Source organism: Corella eumyota, chromosome 7 (genome assembly GCF_963082875.1).
Source record: "Corella eumyota chromosome 7, kaCorEumy4.1, whole genome shotgun sequence".
NCBI lineage: Eukaryota > Metazoa > Chordata > Ascidiacea > Phlebobranchia > Corellidae > Corella > Corella eumyota.
Window position 1 is genome coordinate 3,667,030 of NC_137496.1, and position 17,924 is coordinate 3,684,953.

The 17,924-nt window shown below is 32.5% G+C and overlaps 2 protein-coding genes across 2 annotated transcripts in view; one reads left to right on the plus strand and one right to left on the minus strand.

Annotated features, from left to right (window-relative positions):
• Positions 1-2,906: 2,906 nt before the first annotated feature.
• LOC145759322 (wee1-like protein kinase 1-A) lies at positions 2,907-6,256 on the plus strand. Its single transcript, XM_082573126.1, has 9 exons — positions 2,907-3,051; positions 3,171-3,958; positions 4,070-4,239; positions 4,323-4,444; positions 4,534-4,773; positions 5,218-5,300; positions 5,429-5,599; positions 5,716-5,861; positions 5,976-6,256. The coding sequence occupies exons 1-9, from the start codon at positions 2,946-2,948 to the stop codon at positions 6,127-6,129; spliced, it is 1,980 nt and encodes a 659-aa protein (XP_082429252.1). The 5' UTR covers positions 2,907-2,945; the 3' UTR covers positions 6,130-6,256.
• A 195-nt stretch (positions 6,257-6,451) lies between these two features.
• LOC145758872 (uncharacterized) overlaps positions 6,452-17,924 on the minus strand; it is a 28,024-nt gene continuing 16,551 nt past the window's right edge. Inside the window, exons 55-91 of the mRNA XM_082572550.1 lie at positions 16,907-16,989; positions 16,591-16,767; positions 16,321-16,497; positions 15,999-16,175; positions 15,668-15,841; positions 15,426-15,499; positions 15,222-15,312; positions 14,934-15,119; positions 14,773-14,866; positions 14,504-14,643; positions 14,266-14,379; positions 13,994-14,174; positions 13,712-13,884; positions 13,506-13,609; positions 13,253-13,416; positions 12,967-13,134; positions 12,669-12,817; positions 12,411-12,571; positions 12,206-12,332; positions 11,771-11,944; positions 11,462-11,635; positions 11,178-11,357; positions 10,975-11,076; positions 10,721-10,898; positions 10,540-10,640; positions 10,143-10,358; positions 9,813-10,043; positions 9,509-9,731; positions 9,282-9,409; positions 9,036-9,222; positions 8,776-8,923; positions 8,411-8,602; positions 8,114-8,328; positions 7,823-7,998; positions 7,398-7,529; positions 7,147-7,303; positions 6,452-7,009 (exon numbers count right to left, since the gene is read on the minus strand). Of these exons, the coding sequence (XP_082428676.1) occupies positions 6,786-7,009; positions 7,147-7,303; positions 7,398-7,529; positions 7,823-7,998; positions 8,114-8,328; positions 8,411-8,602; positions 8,776-8,923; positions 9,036-9,222; positions 9,282-9,409; positions 9,509-9,731; positions 9,813-10,043; positions 10,143-10,358; positions 10,540-10,640; positions 10,721-10,898; positions 10,975-11,076; positions 11,178-11,357; positions 11,462-11,635; positions 11,771-11,944; positions 12,206-12,332; positions 12,411-12,571; positions 12,669-12,817; positions 12,967-13,134; positions 13,253-13,416; positions 13,506-13,609; positions 13,712-13,884; positions 13,994-14,174; positions 14,266-14,379; positions 14,504-14,643; positions 14,773-14,866; positions 14,934-15,119; positions 15,222-15,312; positions 15,426-15,499; positions 15,668-15,841; positions 15,999-16,175; positions 16,321-16,497; positions 16,591-16,767; positions 16,907-16,989 (5,852 nt within the window). The 3' untranslated portion in view covers positions 6,452-6,785. The remainder of the gene's footprint in view (positions 7,010-7,146; positions 7,304-7,397; positions 7,530-7,822; positions 7,999-8,113; positions 8,329-8,410; positions 8,603-8,775; positions 8,924-9,035; positions 9,223-9,281; positions 9,410-9,508; positions 9,732-9,812; positions 10,044-10,142; positions 10,359-10,539; positions 10,641-10,720; positions 10,899-10,974; positions 11,077-11,177; positions 11,358-11,461; positions 11,636-11,770; positions 11,945-12,205; positions 12,333-12,410; positions 12,572-12,668; positions 12,818-12,966; positions 13,135-13,252; positions 13,417-13,505; positions 13,610-13,711; positions 13,885-13,993; positions 14,175-14,265; positions 14,380-14,503; positions 14,644-14,772; positions 14,867-14,933; positions 15,120-15,221; positions 15,313-15,425; positions 15,500-15,667; positions 15,842-15,998; positions 16,176-16,320; positions 16,498-16,590; positions 16,768-16,906; positions 16,990-17,924) is intronic.

The window sequence follows — 17,924 nt, forward strand, 5'->3', positions numbered from 1 at the left end:
TTCTTCTTCTTTTTTTTGCTGTTTAACCAAAAAGGTAAAACCTTAAAGCGCCTAACGCAGGAAATTTACGTCGCCAACACAATAATAGTTAGGACGACAAGACAACAATATAGCAATTTTAAAAGTGATTTAATTATTAATTTCCCCTATTTAAATCTCTTTTTTTTGTTAATAAAATGGCTTGCACAAAAGTGAGGTGATTTACTAAAAATTATTGATGTAACATGATTTTAAAACTAAACTATAAAGATATGTCAAAACAAACTTATTATCTTAGAAACAAGTGTGCTATTTAAAACAATATGGGCCAACGTGAAGTAGTGCATTTCAAGCTTAAATGTAAACAATAAAATATAAGCAGACGTTAGGCACACGAATGGGTCTCGCGCGACCTTATTGTTAAGAACAATGCAATTTCCGTATTAACGGACAACAGACAATTGCAAATTGTATGCGTACAAGTTCGTTCCAAGTCAAAACAAAAACATAATAATATGGGAATAAGGCCAATGACACTTGTTACAAAAACAATAAAAAATGTCTTTGTTTAAATTTTAGTTTTAGTATAAGCCTTTCCTATAAATGTAATTTAATTTCCTGTTCTTATATACATTATAAATGTTATTGTTCTTCTTTTTTGGCAAAGGCAATACCAAAATTTTGTTAAATGTGTACCCTTAATAAATAATTATTAAAAATAATATTTTCATAACAGTATAGAGTATATATAAAAAATTCCAAGGTGTATATTAATATACCTAATACAATTTATGCTTTTTTTACACGCCAACATTATGTATGAATCAGCATTTACATTTTACAAAAGTGTTTTTCCGGTAAAGTGAATCAGAAAGCGAAAGCTTCACAACAGTTGCATATTCCGCCAGAAATAATTAGTCATTTCCTACTCCGTAGGCTGCAGGTCATGCTGAGATATCCCACAATAATCCAACAAGTAACTAGGTACATATCATTTGAACAGGTAGTGTATAGGAAATTTTGATAAGATAAACAAATAAGGAGAAGTACTCGTCACTTTGTCGCCACAATCAGTTATTTTTGCAATTGAGTTTCACGGATTAGCAAGCTTTTGTTCTACAATAAAAACTTATACCTGGTAGTTAGAGTTGTAAAAAGTTTTTGTTCAGTAATTAGCTACACAAAAGATTAATATTTTATGAACACTGACGTTTTAATAGAAATTGCTCAATTAAAAATGGAAATCAAATCAATGAGTTATTGATGATCTGTTACAAAAACTCCAATTACAATGGGATGTTTTTTTAAGTTGTCTTATTAAAAGTTTAGTAAGCTTAATAAAGCAAAAATCATAATCTTTATAAATTAAAATGTAACTGTCAATCAGTAGATTTAGATTTGAGAGTCAAGCAGTTATGCCATATGTTCTCAAATATGATTTGCCATAATCCGTAGCGGTGACATCGTGAGATGATTTGTTTTTGCATTAAACAAAACGAGGATTAAAAAATCTGTTAATTTTGGTACCATAACAATAAATATTGTTCCTAGTAGTGTGAATAACAACTCATAAAATAACTCTATTTGAATTTGAGGAAAACACAGGCTTGGTTTGACATCAAGGTGAATTGCGTTTATCATCTGTTCGCACTATCATGTCAAAACCCTTTTATGTTTGAAGTGACAAAGATGTATCCGGGTCCCTTTTTCATTGCAATCTGCCAGCCTTCGGATGCACGCTTATCAGCGTCGGCAACTTAAATATGCCGATGATTTTTTCTAATTAGCAGAGACATTAAAGAGAATTTGACACGCGAGATAAACAGGGGAAGGTGTGGAGTTGATTAAAGTTACCGCCACCCTTTTACTTATGTTCTCCGACTTAAAATGGTGATATCATAGGGTCGATGACATCATTAATAGATTAACAGTGTCGAAGGAACTACATGAATCACTGGTTTTAATATTGGATTACATTGCATATATAAGTATTAGCATTAGTTATTTTTAAAAAGCATAACAGTTTGATGAAAATGAAGACAGTTTAAGAATTTGTTAAAAAAATTTCCCAAGACAGTTTAAAATTCATCAATTATTTATAATAATTTTTTAAGTACAGAATTTTCTCAGACAATAAACCACTTAACGAATCTCAGGTTTCTTTTATTTGATTTATTGAGTTTAACGTTAAATAATTGCAGAGAATAAACATGTAAATGCAGTCTCTAAAGGAATGTTGTATTTTGAGTAAACTATAATTTAGTAAAATTCTAGCAAACAACACAGCGATTTTTCTTGGTAACCTTAGAGCCGAGACCAATTACCTTTTAAGTAAACAATAATTTCGCTTTTAAATTAGCGGGGGGTCTATGGTTTCCTCGTGTAAGTTCATGTTACACTCTTTATTGACCATTTTTAGTCACGGAAAATCGGTAATTACGTCACACGAGCGGAGAGCGTGCGTCGCGGCGGCAGCGAAAAGAAAAAGGCAGTTCAAAAGCGAGAGAGCGAGTGAAGAACGGAAAATTCGATTCACAGCCTGTGATTGGCTAACAGCCTTTCCCGCGCTTCTAAAGCGGCATGACGCCATTATATGCACACGATTCAATACAGAAAACGCGAAGGGTCGCTTGTTTATGCATGTAGAAAACTTGTTGTTGTTGTTTAATTAGCCTATTTCGGGACAGATACTTTTGTCAAACAGTATTACAGTTTATAAAGAAATCGTATGTCTAGAGCCAACAGTAAGATTGACATTTTGGTATCGAAAGTATTAACAGTTAACTGTCAGTCTGCCAGACAATTTAGCAAAAACAGCAGACAGGCAAACGAAAGTTAATTAAGATTAGTTCAAACTATATTTGTTATTATGCTTTAATACAACTTGTTTAATATAACCTTGCTTTTCTTTTAGATATTCAGTGATTCGTAATATTGTTTAAAGTGATATATTTGCCACAAATATAATGGATATATTTCCCGCATCTGTTCAAGATATTAACAGAAATTTGTCGCCTAAATTACGGAATAAAAACAGCAGACCAATGCAAGCTCTTTTTGAAGGAAATACAGGTTGGTTTTAATTTATTTTATGTATTTTTAACATAAACTTTTTAATGTATACAATCTGTTTTTAAATATATTTTTGGGGTTATAAAATGTCTGTTGGCTAATTGTAAATTTACTTATAGGAATCATGGCTTCCCCTACAAGATGTAACAGAATTATTTTAACCCCATCACCAGTTAAGCGCTCGCTATTTCTACGAGCAAAAACCAGAAAGCGAATGGAAATGCTTCAACCATGCAACAACACAACAAATGTGCCGTTCAAAACTTACATGGACCGCCGAGACTCTGGCTGTGACTACGACGAAAATACCCCAGCTTTTAATTCATACAGCAGCGGTGAAGAAAATAACAGTGACAGTTGCTTTTCTTCCCCTCTCCGGCCATCGATGAACATTAACAGATCCACAATGTCGCCCAGTTCCTCTTCAGGTGTTTCTTGTTCATCTCCCGTTCGATCTCCACCACAGACACCTCCCCACACCAGAAAATTGAGGGCCCTTACCTTATTCGACACCCCTCGCACACCCAAAACTTTAATGCGAAGACTTAAAACCCAATTTTCAAAACCCGAATCAGAACAAGATTGCGACGGTTTTGAAATTAAATCCATTGCCCTGGACACCGAACCAGAAATCACCCCCACTGCCACTCCAATTATTTCCCCTGCCACCCCCTTTGCAATGTACAAAAGCAGTAACAATTTCAATGAACCAATGTTAGTGTCCGACACTATTAGCAATCTATTTGGCCGCAAACCAACCTTATTATCAGCCCCCTTAGTTAACATCAACCCATTTACCCCCGACAATCGACCACCAAAACGTTCTCGACACCAAAAGAAAAGAACTGGAATGGAAATTGATTTAATGGAAGAAAGTTTCGAAGAGGAAGAACCAAGGCCTGCAAAGGTAAAACTATTTTCTCCATTTTTTATAACATATAAATAGTATTCTGACATAAATATTAAGCTGAATAAAGCATTAATTAATAGTTTAACTAAATCTTTTTTGTTATTACAGCGAATTCATCTTCGTGAAAACAATATCTCACGATACGCTCAAGAATTTCATCAAGTTGGCAAAATTGGAGATGGAGAATTCGGTTCGGTTTTTAAATGTGTGAACAGATTAGACGGTTGTACTTACGCAGTCAAGCGATCAAAGAAACCATTAGCTGGCTCAATCGATGAGTAAGTAGACAAGCTAATTAATTTATAAACCAATAAAATTTTAATTATAGTTTTCAAATTTTAATCATATTTTGTGTTAACAGAGCCAATGCTATTCGAGAAGTTTGCGCTCATGCAGTGTTAGGAAAGCATCGTCACGTTGTCCGATATTATTCAGCATGGGCAGAAGATGATCACATGATTATTCAAAATGAATATTGCAACGGTAAGCATTTAATTTTTAGCACAAATTATTAGGAAAATGTAGATTTCCCTTTAAATCAGTTTGGTAATTTTTTTTTGTTATTTTTAAAGGTGGTAGTTTGGCCGACATTTTTGCTGAAAACGTAAAAGAAAACCGAAAGTTCACCGAAAAAGAATCACTCGATCTTCTCGTCCAAGTCACAAAAGGATTGAAATATATTCATTCCCAAAACCTGGTCCATCTTGATATTAAACCAGGCAATGTTTTTATCTGCAAAGAAAGGAAGTCTTTCGAATCAAGTGAAAAACCACTCAATGAACAAAATGTCGATGAAATCGTCTACAAAATAGGTAAGACTGAATTTTCTAATTAACACGTTCACAAAAACCGTTAACGCAAATCCAAAATTTAAATAAACAATTTTAATTTGTTTATTTCTGGATGGAGCTTAATTAATTATAGTTGTTTCCATGTTTACTTTGTTTTGCCTCTGGCTTGATTAAAATCCAATTAGCTAGTTTGTGAATTCCATATTTAATCCAATTAATCCCCTGCAATTAAATTTTGTGGAGTAGACAGACCAATTAAATTTGTAATCCTATTAAACTAATGGATTTGTTGTTGTCATCATTTTAAAAAGCAATCTGTCGAAATAAACAAAGTATTATGTGTCCTATTCATTCAACTTTTAATCCAAACATAATCTTTTTTAATATACATCCATCAAAAATATCTTGTTCACGTTTAATCTTTACTTGGCTCATAAATTAATGAATCTTTTTTTATTCTTCAAGGTGACTTGGGTCATGTTACTTGTATTGAAGATCCTAATGTTGAAGAAGGGGATTGTCGATTCCTTGCAAATGAAATTCTACAGGTAAACATCTTAATAAGCTCTTTTCTGACTAAGTCACAATTGTATTACTAGTTTCACTAAACTAAAATATTTATAAATATTTTTCTTTCAAAATCTAAATTTAATAACATCTACTTTTTTCTTTGTAGGAGGATTTTTCAAATCTCTCTAAAGCTGATGTTTTTGCTCTCGGACTTACAGTTTATGAGCTTGCCAGCTCTGAAATTTTACCCAAAAATGGACCACAATGGCATGCTATTCGAAATGGTGACTTGCCCACTCTTAAGCATTGTTCCGACACTTTTAATCAACTGTTACAGGTAAATAAACGCTTTAATAATAAATTAAAGCAGCTTTAAAATACTGTGTTTTCAAGATTTAAAATTTTGTATTTAATTGATTGACCGAAAATTAATATTTTGCTTTTAATTTTTAGCATATGATAAATCCTGATGCTAGTTTGCGACCAAGTGCTGAGCAACTTTTGCTCGATCCCTTACTTGCTTCGTACGCTAACAAAACAAAAACTCAACTTCGCAAAGAATTAAACGAAGAAAAATTTAAAGTTGAAGTTTTAACAAGGTAAATATTAAATATTAATCAAAACTATTTAAATTTATAGATCACCAATTTTTAATCTAATTGCTAAACAATACCGTTATTACAATTTTATTAATTTTGTTATTTTTTTAACAGAGAGCTAGAAATGGCACGAAAAATTCCAGAGCCGATGCCTAACCGAGTACGAAGAGGTGGCATTGCCTCTAGGAGGCACCATACATCAATGCGAGGCGGTAAATCATTCGTAGGCAAAAACTGCCAGCGTAGTATGAGCCTAAACATGTACTAAAAACACTGCCATTTTATTAAAATTCTATCGTGTTTTTTTTGCCTTGGTTTTAAAGTGGATATTTATTATAGCTGCCGATAATGTTAAAGTGTGCCTTGCTGTTATTTTTACTGTTTTGTTTTTTTTTGTGCCAATCATTGTTCCAATTTAAAATTGTTTCATTCGCGATGTGATGATGAATTTTTTTGCTCGAATACAAAAACTTAAAAAACATCACTTGTGTATTTTTGTTTATCAAAAACAGTTCTACCTTAAAAATTTAGGCCCTAAGTCTAAATCTTAGTTTACTTTCAAATAAAAATAAAAAACTCAAATATAAGAGCATGCTTTTTAATAAAATCAACTAAAAAAATGAGGAGGTGCTGAAAAAACTGATTGATAGAAACAAAAATAAAGAAAACCAATGTTGTAACAAAAATAAAATACATGCTAACAAAAACGGGGTTTACTACAAAAATTGTTCTACAAAAACATAAACAAGGCAATGCAAGTGGCATGAATTAAATTTGATAAACATACTTAAACAATATCAATCTATATGCTTAAAACACTTAATTAAAAAGACTGCATGCCAAAAACGAAAACATATCATGCTATTCTGAGTTCAACCAACAAATAAAAAAGTCCCCTGAAAATGATCAACAAAAATGTATTACCTACAAGTCCCTTACTGTTGAAATCCCTTCCGGACAATCCAATGGATCAATACATCTTCCTTCGTGTACGACTTTTCCTGCAGGACACTGGCATCCGGACACACAGGGCATGTAGCATTGAGCATCAATTATATCGGGAGGTAAGTTATGATTCGCGCATGTTCTTTTGCAAGGTGAACCACATTCGTCGAACACAAAACCACGTTCAAAAGCACAACCGATAGCTTAAAATAAAAGCAACTTTTTGGTATTTCAACAAGTAGGCTAAAGTTGTAGAACAGTTTTAAATGTCAGGCAGTGTTTTTTATTACAATACTAAAGGCCTTGTTCAAGGAAATCAAAGTGCTTAACGATATCTTACCACATAGATCCATCGACCTCCATTTAACGATCACACTTGACCTTCTACACTGAGCAGCATAGGCCTCTATAGCATCACACATACAGAACTCTGCGTTCTCACCGCATGCACAGACATCGTATACACATGCAGCAAAGTACATGTCAGGATTCACAACCTTTATAAAGAAGCAAATTAATTAGCATAAAGTATAGGATTTATAGAAGGAACATTTAATGTAAGAATCATAAATGGTTGTCAACAGCACTTACCGCATGGCATTCAGTAAAAAGCGTCGATTTGATAACTTTACAAGCATTATTAGATTGTTTTCTAGTAATGTAATGGACTGAATCACATGGATGATAGGAATTAACATCTGGGCAGTTGTCTCCTCTATTAATCTAATAAATATTTAAAATTATTACAAAGGCTTTGTCAATAAACAAACCTATGGCAATTAATAAATAATTACCTCACAGTGGGATACTATTAAACGACATTATCAGAAGTTTAGTTATTGTCTTTGCAAAATTAAAACATTTAATGTAGGTTTTAATTGAACTTTTAATACAATAGATTTTAATTTGCAAACACAAAAGTAACTCTGAAATTAGGACAATAGAAAAACATCTATTTTTTAGCAAATAAAATAGTTACAAAGCGATTCTAAAATCAAATAATTTTAAGTGTTTACCTTCCAATCATTGCCAAAAGCTGCATCGTTCATTGTAATTCTTGAATTTCTTAACCTCAAGTCGTCCTGTGGATGGTTGTTAAAGTTACCACACAAGCCACAAGTTTTTTGCTTGTATTTACGTGGTACGTTGACCTCCAGATATCGTTGAAGAGCATTCCAAGACAGCTGTACACCTATTTAGAAAAATAAAGTTAAAGTAATATGTTGTACAAGATACATTAATTGTTTTATTGAGCCAAATATAATTTACATTCCCCCTATCAATAACACAAAAACGTGTTTGCAAACCTATATCAGTATTGATTAGAATATGGTTTCCAGACTTATCAATGAACAGAGAAGAGTGAATCAGTAAAGGCAATCTTTCCACATTTGTGCCATTCATCCAAACCCCGTAGTTGCTATCTAGCATTATTTCGTGTCCACCAAAGTACATGAAAATATTCTCAGTCCAAGTGACAGGGCCATATATTCCACCAATGTTACTGTTTTCTACTTCAACCCTGTGTAAATACAAATTACATTGAGTTTAACAAGAAAAGTTGTTGATCAACAAAAAATTTTGATCAACAAAAAAATGTGCACCTAAAATCTCCTCTCATGCAGTCTGATGTCATCAGATAACGACAGACTCCTTGAAAGTGAATCATTCTTCCATCAAATGTTCGATAATGTGGGTCTCCAAACGCCACGCAAGACCCTGGCCTGGAAGTGCATTGCGGACAACATTCACCAGGAATAACAGTAGCAACTTGGTCAGCATTACACATCAACATCCTAAACAAATATTAAATTGATAATTTGTTTTCTATGCCAAGCTTAGCCAAATGGATTTATCATATGTATACAGTCAGTTTTTAATGCTATACTCTACACAAATAATAAAAACTTCCTTTAAAATTGTAGTTTTTTAACAGATAATTTACATAACAATAAAACTCTCAACCCACCTGCATCTTTTTGTTACACATTTAACGTTTCCAGCAAAGCAATGGCAAGTTGTACACTTATCTGCCATCCAGCGCTGGTGAGGGGGAACTCGGTGCCCTTCATATACACAACCCTGGTTCGAATCAACACACGTCTCACAACATTGGCCTTCAAAATAAAATATATTAAGACCTGGCTAAGTTTGGATATATTACAAATTGGCAAAAGAACTTGTAATAGTATTTGGGTAAAATTTTCACATATTTAGGTTCTTGTGTACCTTCAGATTTGTGCTTTATCATTTCGTCGTGACACTCGCTATCCTCACATTGTTCTTCCTGGCATTCAATGGTTCCACGATTACATTGGCAGGTTTGGCATTCGCTTACCACCCAGGTGTAGCCATTTGGTACATCTCTATTCTCAACAGAGAGATGACAAGTATCACATACAGGACAACACGATGCCTTCGAAAATTATAAGCTGTAAATATTAAAGCAGACAAAAAGAAATATAATAAACAAACCTTTGGTGTATACTGGTCGTATTTTCTGCAATGTAATTGTGGACATTCCCGCTTGATGCAGTACCAAGTATTTTGTTCATTGCATTTACACAGAAAACACTTGTCATCTTCAGGAGCTATTTCAACACCTAAATTGAAGGGAAATTTTTAACTTAATGCATTACAAGACTTTTAATATTTAGTATATAAACTAAAATGCTTGAATACCAATGTACATAATCACTTACCTACAACTGTTGAATTACAATTTCCATAACTACAATCACTATCACATCTTGGGCAACAAGTTCCAGGTTCGGGTTGTCGAATACATCGCCGTGGACAATCTGCCAGCGACGGACACCTTACACGATGACAATATTTAACAGGCCCATTATCACCAGATATACAAGTACATTCATCGCAGGGATCCATAAGGTTTGGATAAAACATTTCTCCAATTATAAAGTCCTAAATCAAATTAAAGATTATCAAGCTTTAATTGTCACGTTTTTAAAAAGCAAGAATGACCATTTTTAAAATAAAGTTTACTTGATTTTGATGTCTACATCCTCGACAAACAGGGCAACATTTTCCAGGTACGTTAATTTGAAATCCACACGCTTTACTACATACAGTTTTTCTACATGTAACGATGCCATTTATACATTGACAATCGGTGCAAATATCATCAGGTAATGTCCACTGTTCACCTTCAGAAAACGTTTTTTCTCCTACTATACAACTAACACATTGAGGGCAGCATTGGTCCATAGCGTGTGTCTTAATCAAAAAATGTTTTTTTACTAACAACATCAATAAAATTGTTTTAAACATGTTTAAAAACCAGTAGAGTAAATTAAAAATCTATAAGTTCATTACTTGTTGGTTTAAAGGACAATTTAAAGGCTTGCAAGCCTTGGTTACGCAGTGCACGTTTCCTCGGTTGCACATGCAATCTTGGCAGTCATTGGGATAAAAACGACCAGAACTATAAGTTTGGTTGTTGTAAAAACACTTGCTACAACTTGAACAACATCGTCCCAATACAGGAACTGGATGGGAACATCGTTCAGAGCAAAATTGCTCATTGCAAGTCTGTCAAAGTTTATGTAAAAAGACTTTAATAACAAAAGAAAAACTTTTAGGCAACATTTTTATTTATGGAAGCAACATTAATTTTTAAGTTTTGGATTTTATCTAACGTGTGTTCAAAATTTTACGCAAAATTTTTAAATACTAAAGCCACATTAGGTTTAAGTTTCAGTATGTATCTTACTTGTGTTCCATCCTCATTACATGTACACTCTGCACAATAATCTCCACTTCTATGCAACCAATTTTCCCCACTTTCGTATAATCTTCCATCCAATGTGCAACCTGAAACATAATAACGAACCAAACTAATACAAAAGTATTGAATCTACCGAAAGTATATTGCAAAATAATTTGCAGTTTACCACTGCTGTAACTCTGTGGGCATTCTGAGCAACATTTTCCCGGAATATTTCTCGGATTTTCGCAGCTTAAAGGCGGACATCTTTGTAGTTTACAGATTATGTTGCCATCAGTACATTGACATTGCTGACAGACATCACTATCTGGGTGGAACCGCTCACCTTCATCATATCTGTTACCCTAACGAAAATACTAAGTATAAGTTTACCTATACTTACTTTATAGTTCTAGATGCCATTTAAATTATGCTACTTACATTACGCATACATGCCGAGCAGTCAGGACAACAAAGTGCATTGGAAACTGGATGTGAGCATATTATTCCACAACTTTGTTTTAGGCAACGCGCTGTTCCAAACTAAAAATAAATATATTTAAGTAAATACAGTAAAGCTTACCTTTAAAACCCTTAATAAAGATTAAAAATTTAAGCCAAGTAAGAAAATTCGAGAAATTTACCGAACAAGTGCAAATAGAACATGGTTCAGAGCTTGATCTAAATTGTTGACCGTTCTTATAAGTTCTTCCATCTACTGTACAAGTCTCCAAGCACTTTGGACAACACTGGCCTATTGGCGTGTGGGGATTTGAGCAAAGAACCGGAGGGCATTGAATATGTGTGCATTGAACACTTCCAAGCTTCAAATGTATATACAAATTTAAGAATGTAATATATAATTTAAATACATGTCAGTTGAACAAAACAAGTGTGCTAACTTAAAATAATCAAGATTAACATTCACCTTACAGATACACTGATTACATTTATTCATGGAGTCAATGAACATTTCGTTATTCTGATAAGTTACACCGACGTAGTTGCAATTATGGCATTGTGGACAACCGCATTTGTCCCAAGTTGGATCTGAACAAGTAGAAGCGGGACAACCTTTACTTAAACATTCCACATTTCCATCCTAAAAATAAATCAATAACTTAAATATATATCAACATAAATTGCATGTTAAATAACATTTTATATAAATGTATGTTACTCATTTCATATAATGATTGATTCTTCGTTGTTTTAAATTAGTTTCCTAACGTTTTACCTCGCAAGTACATTGGTTACATGTGTCAACTACATCTACAAAGGTATCGCCGTTGTTATAAATCTCCTCATAGTACAAACAATGGGAACATTGTGGACAATCACACATGTCCAACATAGGATGAGTGCACAATGACGGAAGACATCGTTTTCTTTCACATTGCACGGTACCATCCTGTAAAAATACGCAAGGAAGTAAGTTTTATGGTTTCGGTTATGGTGACTTACCTAATAAATATGTTTAAAAAAAACTTTTTCTAAGAAACTAAATAACTTGTTGAAGGAACTTGTTTAAAAAACATGTTTAAAAAACTTGTCTCAAAAACTTGTTTAAGAAATTTTGTTTAAGAAGCTTGTTCAAGAAACTTGTTAAAGGAACTTGTTGAAAAACTTTGTCTAAAAAAATTTTGGTCAAAGAAAGTTGTTTGTTTTTTACCTGACAATAACACTGAGAACATCGTTGATCAGCAGGATTTTGGAACGAAGCATGATTCTCATATTCAACTTCGTTGTACAAACAACTTTTACAATCGGAACATCCACATTGGTCTAACGATGGACTTCTATATAACGTTGTACAAAAACATTTAATATCCTCATAAAAATGTCAATATTAACTTTTTATTTAAAAATCAATAAACCTGCAAGTAACGCTTGGGCAAGTCTTAGCCTGGCAAGTAACTGAGCCCTTGGTACAAGTACAAATCCGACACAAATCACTCTCATGGTTGAAGGTACTGCTATCTTGCTGTACAGCGTTGTTATAAAAACAATTCTTTCCACATTGTGGGCAGCATTCACTCTAATATGAAACAAATTAATTTTTATTACTAAAAATTATTTTATTATGCTCATTCTTTTGCGAAAAAATAAAAATAGTAGAAAATTTGAATTCTTACTGATGATATAATGGGGTGAGTGCAGTTATTACGACAAGGTTTTCTAGCGCATACAATATTTCCACGAACACATGTACATTGTTGACATTCGTCTTGATTTTGATCTATAATCTCACCTTCTCTATATTCCTTGTTGTTTAATGAACACTCTGTAAAAACAATATTGCCAGTATTGTATTTTTTTTCAAATTTTCTTATATTCATTTATGCTTGATTAGTAAATACTTACACTATATTCCTTATCCCAAGTTTAATTTTAAGGTACACAATATAAAAAACTGTCACAAAAATCGCTAACCTGTACAAGTTGGACAACAAGTTTCAGATGATACGGGGTTTGAGCATGTGACAGTTGGGCAAACATTATTGGAACATACCAAGTTTCCACTCATACATTTGCAGGTCTGACATTTATTTCCTGGCACATTTTCACCGTCTTCATAATTATTCGGTCCAACTCTACAACCTACAATTTAAATAAGTACATTTTTTTAGATTTTCAGTTTTTACAAAAGCGTTGCAATGCACTTGTAAATAGTAACTCATGTTTTGAATAGGTAAAACATGTATAATTTTTTAGATACCTTTACATCTTCTGCAGCAATTTTTCACTTTTGGATGGGTACATCTTGCAGGTGGGCAAGCTTTTCTTCTACACTCAATCTCGCCATTTGTACATTGACACATCTCACATCCATGATCAAATTGTTCATTGTTGGCCATTTCGTGACCATCATAAAAACAACCGCTATGTTTGATAAAGATAATCATTTAAAACAAACATCACAGTTAAAACTAGTATCGACATTAACAAAATTAAAACAAATTTCTTCCAACCTGCTTGCTTGTGGACATGTCTTGCAACAACTTCCTCTTATTTTTTGAGGATTTTCACAGTCCAGTAATGGGCACCTCATTTTGACACATCTTACATTACCATTCTAAGTAATTTGTAAAAAAAATATTAAACCACATTTCTTATATTATATAATCGTTGAATATTTTTTTCATGTTAAAATTTTAAGCATTAAAGTATATTTTACCTTGCAAGTACATTGCCTGCATAAATCTCTATTGTGTTGAAAAGCTTGACCATTTGTGTAATTCTTTCCACCATAAAAACAACCATCACAAACATTCTGGCAACATGGTCCACTCGTTGGATGGTTACAAGATGGTCTTCGAGAGCATTCACTTACACAATTTAACGCACCATCTAACAAAAGAAGTTGCCAGATATATCAGTTAGTTTTACAGAAAACATTTGCTTTATCTCGCATTGCTTTACAAAAATTCTAAGTCAAAAGTGGTTTAAATATTATCACCTCGACACGAACAAATCTGGCATTTTTGATTGGGATGTCTGATCGATCTTCTGTTTTCCAAAGTATAACCATCAATTACACAGTCATCTGAACAGGTTGGACAACAAGAGTTGTTTTGTATTACTGGATTCGAACAACTTACAACTGGACAAGAAATCTTTCGACACCGAACATTACCAACCTAAAGAAAAAATATCATTCAAAAACTAATAAACTGGTAACTAAACTATCCTAGCAAGCGTTTAAATAACTAATAGACTAAAATAACTTACGTTGCAATTGCATGTTTGACACTTGTCTGTAGAAAGAGCAAACGTTTCGCCATCAGAGACTATTCTTCCATCAAACGAACACAAATCACAAGTTGAACAACACATACCCGACCTCTAAAACACAATTTGCCATGTATAATTCTAAAACATTGTGTTACCATACTGGATAAACAATAAAACATAAATTATACTGCAACTAAGCATTAGTCAAATTAGTGAATTGACAATTTAAATTTACCTTAGCTGGATGTAAACAAGTAATTGCAGGACATCTCTCTGGCTGGCAAATAACATGACCTCTCGAGCAAGTACACGTTTCACAATCGTCGTTGGACCAAGTGTCGCCTGACATTTTGGTCACACCATTCACATGACAAACTGTAAAATAAGCAACAATTTTAAAACAGTTCTGTATTACACTACCTAGCCTTCGTTATATAGGCCTTAAAAAAATTTAATTATAAAATTGGTTTATATAAAAATTACAAAAACCTAAAAATTACAAACTTTGACAAATTGGGCAACATTCTCCACTTTTTGTCACTGGGTTCGGACAATTTACTGCTGGGCATGTAATTGTATCGCATGTCACAACACCATTCTAAAAAAATATTAATATTTCATCGAAGCATAAATTCAAAGTAAATATCTTCAAAAATATTACTTACCTGACATTTACAAGTCACACAATTCGACATTCCAGGTGGTTTAAAAGTCGTGTCATTTCTGTAATTTCTTCTCTCGTAAACACAATGCTCACAAGACGGACAACACTGATCTCTCGTTCGACCTGCATGTGAGCAACTCACTCTTGGACATTCAAGATCAAGTCTTCGACATTCTGTTTCACCACTCTACAATTTTAAATGACATTACCTTGCAAATATTTTAAAAATGATGTAGCGTAGATTTACAGAATATATATTTATAATTTTTGTTGATGCATAAATTTTTACCAGACAAGTGCATTCCAAGCATGGATTTCTGTTCGAAATAAACACTTTTCCTTCACGATATGTTTGTTGTTGATATGAACAAGATGCACAACTAAAAGATAACAAATATTACGTAGGTGAAATAGAATTTATTTATAGATAGTACTCTTAATGTATTTTTTTACAGATATTTTAAAATCATTTAGCAACGTTTTATGTATTTACTTATCACAGCAAGCTTTTGAAATATCTGATGAACATGAACTGCATCCAACTTGGTTGCATACTACATTTCCGCTCTTAAAATAAATTAAAACATAACTGATTAAGAAAAGTTACATGGCAGCGTTTGCTATGTTAACCAAAACAAATCCCAAGCTGATTCATTATTGTAATATTAGTCAGACATAATTTATATATATATATATATATATATATATATATATATTTTAAACATATAAATATACCTGGCAGGTGCAAGTTTCACACTGATTATCAGTTGGAACAACTTGAGTATCGTAGATCAATTTTCCTTGATAATAACAGTTGTTGCAAGTTTGACAACACGAGTCTGGTGAGCTGACTGGATAGTCACAGTTAACTGGGTGGCAAGTTTCTTGACCACAACTAATCGAACCTTCCTGAAATATTTGTTCATAATTTTTTTAGTTAAAAGTAATCATTGGTTGAATTTTCGTTACTTGAAGCGGACCTTTGATTAAGATTCTTTCAATAATAACAACTTGAACAAACGTACCAAGCTTTATTAAATTTCTAAGTCAAAATTATTTTACTTACTCTGCATGTACAAGTCATGCAAATATCATGTTCTAATCTCCAAGTTGATCCGTGCTCATGGGTAACAGAACCAGTGGTACAGGATTTACATTGTGGACAACATTCTCCAGGGTTTAGTTTTATGTCGGTGCATTGTAAAACTGGACATACGATACTATTACAAGTCACACTTCCGTCCTATTAATTAAAAACAGGGTTTATTTAAATGTTTAAGTTAGAAAGTTATTAAGTTTTTGTTAGTTAATACGTTTGCCAAACAAAGTAACCTTAAATTACCCCAATATTACGTTAATAACCAAAAAAAAACTCATTAACAACTTACTGTGCAACTGCATCGCTCACACTTGTCTCTACTATTTATAAACTCCTCTCCATTTCTATAAAGTTTTCGGTTGAACAAACAACGAGAACATTCTGGACAGCATTTCCCTCTTAAAGCAACACCGTGTGTGCATGTTTTTCCACAAGGAACAATTTTAATACATTCCACATTTCCTTCCTTGAAATAATACCAATCCAAAGATTTTTAAATTAATTTTACATTACTGTTTAAAACATAAATGACATAGATTTTACGAATATGATAATGTACCTGACAAGTGCATCTTTCACATGAGTCATCTGAGGTCCAAACTTGTTGATGTCTGTAAAACTTATCCCCATAAGTACAACCAGAACAAGTGGGACAGCACTGATCACCACTGCTTACCGGACGTGGACAACTTGTTAAAGCTTGACAGCCCTGGTCTTCACATGTAACTTCATTTCTCTTAGAGTAAATATAAACTAATTATAGGACATATATACAAAATACAAAGTGATATTTAACAACAATTAACAGTGGAAGTTAAAACGAATAACATTGGGCAACTTTATGAAACAATATTTAAATACATTAAGGTTTTTACCAAACAGGTACATGTTCTACAAGAAGCTTGTTGTGGATGAAAGGTTTCTCCATTATTATACCTTCTTCCTTCAAATTCACAACCTAATTTGGAAATAAATAAATTTAACAACACAAATACGTAAGCTTAAAATTTAACAAATATACGGCAAGCAAAGCTCTTAAATTATTTTGTTTTAAATGATTTTAAAAGATCATGCTTCAAAAACATGCCAACATGCTTAACTCAACGTATTTACAGTGATTTACTAATGCTTTCTTAAGGCAATAAAGCTGAAATAAATAAATAAATAGTTAAGTTTCCTTATAATTAAAATTAACAAGAAATATAAATAACTACAATTTGATAATTTCCTACCTTATAATTTAAGTTGTTAAATTCCAAACTTTAGCAGACTTAAATCTATTTAAGTTTAAATCTAGACAAATCAATATATACAAAATTAAAGTGGTATTTACAATTGCAATAATATTTATGACTGTATATAAAATACTGCATAAGATCATAAATCTTAAAAAACACTGTTAGGATGAAGCTTAATAAAAATTTTTGGCACGATTTAAAATAATTGAAACGACAATGATAAAATTTATAAAATTATTTGGCTAAAATAGGTTAATTTTGTAAAAGGTAACAACATTTGGAATTAAATAGGAGATGAACTGAATAAATATATTGCAATATCATGAAACTTGATAAAAAAAATATCGACAATACATTGTGGAACAAATAAAAATCAGGAACATTCTAATGGTATTTACATAAACAAATTACATCTTAGTTATGCACTTTTTTACAGCTAACTATAACATAACTAAAAATTTAAAATTTTTGTCTAGTTTTTATCGTTTGAATAGTTTTAGAACACAACAGTTTCAACCATGTCATCATATTCTTCAAGAGATTCATAACCTCTTTTCTTTTTCCTTTTTTTATTTTTCTTTCTTCCTTTTCCTCTTTTCTTTTTTTCATGGTAATCAATTTCGTCCAGCACAAAAACTTCAGAATCATACTGGTA